This window comes from Thunnus albacares, chromosome 9, assembly GCF_914725855.1.
Source record: "Thunnus albacares chromosome 9, fThuAlb1.1, whole genome shotgun sequence".
Taxonomy (NCBI): domain Eukaryota; kingdom Metazoa; phylum Chordata; class Actinopteri; order Scombriformes; family Scombridae; genus Thunnus; species Thunnus albacares.
Window position 1 is genome coordinate 25,533,625 of NC_058114.1, and position 8,273 is coordinate 25,541,897.

The 8,273-nt window shown below is 41.6% G+C and overlaps 1 protein-coding gene across 1 annotated transcript; it reads left to right on the forward strand.

Moving 5' to 3' along the window:
• The first annotated feature begins 913 nt into the window (after window positions 1–913).
• On the forward strand, window positions 914–7,877 carry mysm1 (Myb-like, SWIRM and MPN domains 1). Its single transcript, XM_044362605.1, has 19 exons — window positions 914–1,031; window positions 1,220–1,292; window positions 1,386–1,456; window positions 2,475–2,546; window positions 2,648–2,726; window positions 2,835–2,933; window positions 3,538–4,069; window positions 4,161–4,386; window positions 4,472–4,602; window positions 4,699–4,802; window positions 4,898–4,975; window positions 5,061–5,143; window positions 5,227–5,281; window positions 5,555–5,605; window positions 6,050–6,124; window positions 6,238–6,559; window positions 6,733–6,838; window positions 6,966–7,023; window positions 7,300–7,877. Exons 1-19 carry the CDS (start codon window positions 976–978, stop codon window positions 7,630–7,632), a joined length of 2,604 nt encoding a protein of 867 aa, XP_044218540.1. The 5' UTR covers window positions 914–975; the 3' UTR covers window positions 7,633–7,877.
• Window positions 7,878–8,273: the final 396 nt, after the last annotated feature.

An 8,273-nucleotide genomic window follows, 5' to 3' on the forward strand; every position in this document is an offset into this window, starting at 1 on the left:
TTAATGACCTTGTTATGGTCAGTTGGGACGTCCCACTCAATGGACAACAGACGATCAGAGAGTCTCTGTTTCTAAGCAGGGTCTTGATCAGTTTGAGTTTGGAGAATGATTCCTCGACTAATGCAGTTGTCACTGGCAGCTTAGGCTGCACACACCCAAGGAACAACATAAAGGGGGTGTGGTTGAGCAAACTACTGGGTAGCATTGTACCAAAATCAGTTGAACGGAGTAATGTCAGCTACAAGAACTACAACATGTTTTAAGAGTGCCTTATTTTCCTAATGGTCAGCCTACATGAAGGATACATTCATCTCTGACGTAAAGGCCAGCTTACTCCATCATAAGGGCATCTTATAGAGCACAGTGTCTTCTTAACTGGAAGGGCACTTCACAGTGTTTTTCTCACATACAGTGCACCCTATAGGGTACTTCACCATCTTTGTTCACTGAAAGGGCACCCATCATGCTATCATGATTCCTCACACCTGGGGGCACCCTAGAGAGCACTCAATCCCTTTTTTCCATTGAAATGGCACCCAATTCTGTGCTTCAGTCTCTTAGACTTAGGGGAACCCTAAATGGCAGTTTTTCCACTTTTTTCCAGTAGAAAGGCGCCCAAACAAAACATCCAGCTCACCCCATTACAACAGCAACTCATAGGGCACTGCTTTACATCTTGTGGGGGTACTTTACAGGACACTATCACATTTTCTTTCACTGAAAGGGCACCCATGAGGGCACTTCATCCTGATTTACCAATAACTAAGACAGCAATGTTGTTTTCTACTTTGTGAGGGAACCTTAGAGGGCACTTTAGCGGTATTTTTTTTGTCCTCGGGGGCACCAGGGGGGCACCCCTCCCCTTCACTAGAGAAATTCGTACATCCCACCACAGGATGTCGCTGTAAATAAAGCTATACACTGTTTTCCTCCAGTCATGTCTCTCCTCTCCGGTGTTTACGTTTATCCAACAATATGGAGGACGAGGTGGATGTGGATATCGAGGGAGACGAGTTTGATGACAGTGTTAGGTAAAGATACTTACTTATTTAGTAGAATTGTCATTCATACCGTCAGCTGGTGGTGTGTGCTGTAGTCCGCGCTAGTTAACGGACACCTGGTTGTCCCGGTTGTTGTGTACTGGCTGTCTTGTGTATGAGACAGTGGATGTGTGTGTGTCCTCGTTTCCTTCATGAAGCTGCTCTTCTTTCTGTTTCAGCGAGTTGGACGGAGGAGGTTTAGTTCACGACCAGTTCGCACAGTCTGCATGGAAGAGTAGCGCTGGGATACTGGTATGAGTTCATGAAGCTTAGTCTTTCAGCTGGCTCCAGTATGACTGTCAGTACCTGTGTTGACTCTCTCTTGTCTGTCTGTGTGTTGTGCAGCCATGGGAGCTGGACAGTTCAATCAGCGCAGAGAACAGAGAGGTGATAGAGAGGATGCTGCTGGAGGAACAGTATCCTTTCACCAGACCTCAAATGCATCACACGTCTTGGCACAAACTCAGTAGCTGTACTGTCATGTACCCCTGTTAAAGGACAGGTTCACAGTTGTTCAAGTTTGTTCTAAATCAATAGTCAGGTGGCCAAATGAGCACTGACACGTTGTTTTTGCTGTAATCATTCCTCCTGTTCATACTGGCTATTAAGAGATCCCTTCACAATGCATTTTCAATGTAAATGATGATCGACAGCTCTGCTCCTGTGCGAAAATTCATAATATTCAAAAGTTGACTTGAAGATAATATGAATCCTGTCCCATGAATGTCATCCAAATTAGTCAAATCAAGTCAATATCTTTCAATTACTGTCATTTTAGGGTCAAATTTCCTCTTTTTGTTCAGATCTTTCCGCTGAAGCTGGACAGGAAAACACTGTGCGTCCAGACACAGAAAGGGATTTTTTACTAAAAGAGCCAGTAACTGTGGAAGATATTCTGTTTATTTGACTAACTGAGACAGCTGACGCCACATATTCTCTTACGATAAACTTTTAAATCATTTTTTCTCAAAACGAGGACTGTGGATTTTGTGTCGATTATTTTCTTGATCAATCTATTAATAGTTTTGTCTATAAAATGTCAGAAAATAGAGAAAATGCTAAAACCAAAGATATTCAGTTTACTGTCATGTATGTCACAAAGACGCTTCAAATTCTCACATTTGAGAAGCTGCAACCACTGAATATTTAGCATTTTCACTTAAAAAATGACTAAAATGATTATTCGATTTTAATAAAAAAAATAAAATTGTTGCCCTTTAATTTTCTGTTGATCTATTAATCAATTAATCAGCTAATCATTGCAGCTCTGAATAATTATTTTACTGAATTAAATTAAATTTTAGTAATTTAGTTGGTTACAGCTTCTTGGATTTTAAGATTTGATGGTTTTACTGTATTTTCTCAGTTTCTTGTTGTTGTAAATGAACCTGTACTGTGCTGTGTGGTCGTGTTGGTCCTAAACTAAATTTCCAGATACTATCTGACAGGTGAGGAGATTCCCAAACATATTTGGCACAGTGATGCCAACAAGCCCAAAGTGAAGAAGTGAGTCAGTTACTCTTTCATCATTCACATGAGCACACTAAATTGATTCCTCGTTGTGTTGGCTTTCATTCACATCACACTCTTCTCTGTTGCATGTTCAGGTCTCCAGCCAAGACCTCGGCCTCGACCTCTTCCTCTCGTTGGTCCAAACAAGAGAAAGACTTGTTCGAGGAGGGACTGGTAAGCTTCCCCTCGTGTCTTGGGAAATACCGTGTTCTGTTTACAGTCCAGTCCCGCGTTTGAAGCAAAGTGTTGTCTAAATAACTTGGTGGTTTTGTTTTTCTTCAGGCTCAGTTTGGTAGAAGATGGACAAAGATTTCCAAGTTGGTGGGCAGCCGTACTGTTCTTCAAGTCAAGAGCTATGCCAGACAATATTTTAAACACAAGGTGAGACTTTCCTTAATTTTCTCTGTGTTATGCCGATACCAGTAATACTTTAAATTAAGTCTACCTATTTAGCATTTATAAGCTGTATATAAAATGTAATAAATGGCTTATAACACACTATAATGTAAGCAGATATATTTAATTGTTTATTAATGTACAGTATTTGTCAACAATTATACCCTCTCCTATGAAGACACATTATTACAACTGTGTTTTACTACATAATCATTAATAATCTGTTTATACAGCAGTCTTCACTCATGAGTGTCCACAGGAGGAGTTATAGTTATGATAAATACATGAAAAACTCTTATATCAGCTCACAACTACATTATAGTGTGATATAAACCATGGAGTAACTCAGTATATATACTGCTTCTAAATGTTAAATAGGGGGACTGCAAGTGAAGTGTCACCCTGATAACCTAAGTAGCACACAGGTGTTAATGAAAGTTTAATTATAGTCTCTCCTCACAATTTTTTGTCAGCACAGTTAAACTTCTTATTCTTATTATTGTTATTATTCAGACTCTTTTACAAACCAAATGCATTTCTCTGGAAGGTTTGGGAAATAATTTTTTTAACTTCTTTTTTTTTTTTTCAGGCTAAATCTGAACCTGGAGTTGCAGCTCCCTCTACAGGCCCCATGCTGCACATGCAACCTCCTCAGCCCACCTCCAGTCATGCACCCACTCTAGCAAACACTGTGCGTATAGAGAAGCTTTCTGATGATGAGGATGAGGAGGTAGACATCACCGATGACCTGAGTGATGATGGAGAGGCAGACGACAAACCGCAGGCTGCGCTCGAAACTGAGCTCTGTAAGGCAGAGCAGCCAACAGGCCATGAGATCCAGACAGACAGTCCCACACAAGAGCAGAAAGAGGCAGGTCCAACTGAGACAGAGGAACAACCTGGCCACAGCTGTCTGTCTCCACAAAGTCCTCAGCCTTCATCTTCACTTCTTGGCTCAGAGGAGCCTGGTGTGACTGAGTTAGATAAGAAAGGCAAGGAGACTGTATCACTTGTTCCAATAAACACTCATATGACTGATGAGCAGGAGAGCCAGAGCTCCCAGTCTGAGAGCTCCGCACAGACAACACAACAGCTGGAAGAGGCCTGTAGTGACGGCACAGGTGAGACTCACACCTGTTGTTTTGATGTAAATCCACCTCTTGATGATCTCTTGTGATTGTTAGGAAAATTCATATTTTTTTTGCCTCACAGATCCTTCTGATAAGGCTGAGGAGAGTCTAAGTGACAGACCAGAAGAAGACCAGGATGAAGAGGAGGAGGAAGAAGAGGAGCTTAAAGTCCCTGAACAGGAAATAGAAATGGACATGGAGACAATCACTGAGGATGAGAAACAAGCCATCCCGGAGTTCTTTGAGGGACGACCATCCAAGACTCCTGAGAGATATCTGAAGATCAGAAACTACATCCTGGATCAATGGTAAAACATTGCAACGCGACTCTGCAGATGAGAAAACATGCCAGAATTAACTGTCATCATCATCATCGTTGTTGTTGTTCAACAGGCTGAAGAGCAAGCCCAGGTACCTGAACAAGACATCGGTTCGTCCTGGCCTCAAGAACTGTGGTGACGTCAACTGTATTGGGAGAATACACACCTACCTGGAACTTATCGGAGCCATCAATTTCAACTGTGGTAAACCTGCTGAGTCTTCTTCACTTCTATTCTTTTTATCTTTTGAATCTTGCTTCCGTTTTTACTTTAAGGCTCTGTTTTTTTTTTGTTTTGTAGAACAAGCAGTGTATAATCGGCCAAAGGTGGTGGACCGCTCCAAGCACAAAGAGGGCAAAGATGTGCTAGAGGCCTATCAGCTGGCACAGAGGCTGCAGAGCATGGTAGGTACCCATAAACTCTTCAATTCTGACATCTAAAGTCAAATATCCGAACCATGAGCTTGTCGGACCTTGAGCTAACTGCTGATTGGTTGTAGCGGACCCGGAAGCGCCGTGTGAGGGACATCTGGGGAAACTGGCGTGACGCTAAAGACTTGGAGGGACAGACATATGAGGTTTGTACACTCTCAGATGCGCACATTCACTGGGGGATTCACACTAGTATGTATTCTGATCTTGTATTGTTGGTGTTTGCATCAGCATCTCAGTGCAGAGGAGCTCGCCCTGCGGAGAGAGGAGATGAAGAAGCAGCCTAAACCCTGCAAGATCCCCAGATACAGAGGGTGAGTGTGATGCGACACATGCCGAATTACCGTCATCCTTGTTTTTATTAATGTGTAAATACTTAAGGTGTCACTCCTTCTAGATCGGTCGATCCCTTCCAGCTGATCCCCTGCAGGTATTTTGGAGAGGACGTACAGGTCAGTGACATCTGTCTCATCATTCTGTCACCAGTAATACAGTCTATCACGCAGGATGGGAGTCATTAACACCCATTTAATGTGAGGTTATCCATAACCCTCATAACAGTTAAAAATATGAGTTTTATTACATCTCTATATGTAACATGCACTCATTGATCCAACTGCTACTGTACACTACTTACTCTATTAACCAGCAACTACATTTTAATTGTCCTCATCTTTAGGCATCATTTATATCAAGTTAAAAAGCTCTTTTTTTGTTTTCCCCAGGAACCATTCCAGGTTATTGTGTGTGCAGAGACTCTTCTAATCATGGACATGGTACGCACACAACCACACAAACTATATGTTTTGTCTCTTTAGAGCAAGTCCAGAGTTAGTCGGCTAGCTCTCTATGAATTAAAGATATTTGCTTTATTACATACTTGTTTTTTTAATTTATTCTTATTTTTATTTTATTTCCCTTTTCTCTCTCTTGGTTGGTATGGGATAAAACCTTTCCTGTGTTGCTTATTGTGTCATATATAGTGTTAACTATAATTTTGTATTTTGTATTATCTTGCTCTATTTCTTCTTGTTTTACTTGTTAGTTGATTGGACTTGTGCACCATGAGCTAATTAACTGGGCTTTTGATTTTTTTTTTTTTTTTTTTTTTGCTGGCCTACAAAGCATGACACTCTCTACAATACAACCAATTATCTTTCTTTTGCAATATTTCTTTTCTTTGATGTTGCTCAAATGATCAAATACGCTGTGATCTTCAGCATGCCCATGTGTCACGGGGGGAAGTCATCGGTCTGCTGGGCGGAACTTTCAACAAGGAGGAGAAAGTATTAAAGGTAGGAGGAGTTGGGAGCAACAATGGGGTCAACAAGGCTAGAGGTTTTATTTACAACATATTTTGATTACTGACTTTATGGAAAAGCATTTCTGTGTTTGTGCTCTGGTGCAGATCTGTGCGGCAGAACCTTGTAACAGTGTGAGTACAGGTCTGCAGTGTGAGATGGACCCAGTGTCTCAGACGCAGGCCTGTGATGTGTTGTCATCCCTGGGCTTCAGTGTGGTGGGCTGGTACCACTCGCATCCCTCCTTCCACCCCAACCCCTCAGTGCGGGATATAAACACGCAGGACCAGTTCCAGAGTTATTTCTCGCGTGGCGGAGCCCCCTTTATTGGGATGATAGTGAGCCCATATGACCCAGCAAATCCCTCCCCCCACTCTCAAACTACCTGCTTGTTGGTGAAAGAGAGCCAGGAGCCCTCGGGTCCACAGAGTATGTATAACGGACACACACACAAACACACAATAAAGCAAGACTCAAAACTTCAAAACAGTTCAGATCAAAAAGCTTTGAAATGAAGCTGACAATGTAGGTCAGTGATTTCTGCACACAGTAGCATATTTTCTTCTCTGACTGAGTTTCTCTCTTCCTTCCTTCCTTCCCAGAGCTGCCCTACAGATTCGACTTCCTGTCATCACAAGACATTCCAGACTGGGAACAAACATTAAGGAGAGCCCTGTGGATCATCCATAAATACTCTCAAACACCCGGGTGAGTGACACACAATCTGAATGTGGTCAAATGTTGATAGTCTTTTTGTGACATTGAACAATTTGTCTTGTTTGTAAATCAGGAGGTGGAAGTATATTTCTAAAATATTCTTTTCTACTCTGGGTAGGAGTGTGCAGATGGACAGATTTTTCCGGAAGGATTCCCATCTTACCTGTCTGGAAAAGGTCAGTCTAGCCAATCAGTCTAATCACAGGACTAGTTTGACATTTTGGGTAAACTTACTTATTTGCACTCTTGCCATGAGTTAGATGGGACTATTGATACCACTTTCATGTCTGCACAGTAAATATGAAGCTATTCTAAATTGTGGTTTTACGGGGGATTATGTAGTATTTCTCGGCTAGGAGAAGTGACTTCCTGAAGTCTGTGCTGGTTATCCGGCTATCTCACAGTGACTACAAGACTCTAAAGTTACATATTACTTAACTTCCTTCCTCTAGATGCTGTCATCTCTGGCCAGGTACCTGGAGCACCTGCCAGAGGAGGAGGGAGACCCCTTTCTCACCCAGATTCAGGCTCTTTTCCACTCAGACTTTATAGCCAAGCAACAACCATCTGACCAGGAAGAAGGTGAGGCTTTAAATATCTCACCTAGACCTGTGGACTCAGATGACCTCGCTTTTGACCATCTGATCAGCCAGGAGAGGCCCCTGGAGGGAGGAGGAGACTCAGCTTCAGACAGCGGTGTGCAGCCCACAACCTCAGAGACAAACAGCAGCACAGTGTTACATCTGGGCTCTGTGTTGTCAACTGGACATGACTATTTACTGTGATGGACCAAATATCGGACTGTACTCTTAATATACTATATTAGTTGACTCACTATAAACTTCAGTGTAAGTACTTTTAAGTTTTATATCAGTATTACCAACTTTCTCATTTAGTTTTTTAACATTTTATGAGTCTAGTATCAGACTGTAAGCAGAGTTCTCATTGAATTCATTTAACCAAAAACCCTGTAGAAGTGTGTGTGTGTGTGTGTGTGAGAGAGAGAGAGAGAGAGAGAAAGTGAGAGAGAGTTTGTGTGTGTGTGTGTGTGTGTGTGTGTGTAATGTAGGTAAAAGCTTTTCATTTTCTCAGTTCTGTTGGTGTAATTTTAACACGGAAATAAAAATATATTTTCATATTTTGTGCTCTTGTTGATCTTTTTTTTGGTGTAGCCTAATAGCTCGATAGATATATTTTTTGGTGTAGTCATTTACAACACAATGTCCAGAATTCAGGCTATAACTTTGACTTCCTCATAAGGCAAAAAAGTAGCTGCAGTTTCTTATCATTAAAAGGAAACCGCAGCGATTATCTTAAATTTGCATACGGGAATTCATATCAATTCGTTTGATATTTGTAAGCATAAATATTTAATTTCATGATTTAACCTACGGCAGGACGCTAAAGGGACGAGAAAGCGTCAATA

What these genes read in the sequence shown, in the direction of transcription:
- mysm1 (XM_044362605.1), top strand. Translation starts at nt 976, where the DNA reads ATGGAGGACGAGGTGGATGTGGATATCGAGGGAGACGAGTTTGATGAC. An exon ending in CACAGAGGCTGCAGAGCATG is followed by an intron (nt 4,803 to 4,897) that starts GTAGGTACCCAT and finishes GATTGGTTGTAG; the next exon opens with CGGACCCGGAAGCGCCGTGT. An exon ending in AGGAGGAGAAAGTATTAAAG is followed by an intron (nt 6,125 to 6,237) that starts GTAGGAGGAGTT and finishes GCTCTGGTGCAG; the next exon opens with ATCTGTGCGGCAGAACCTTG.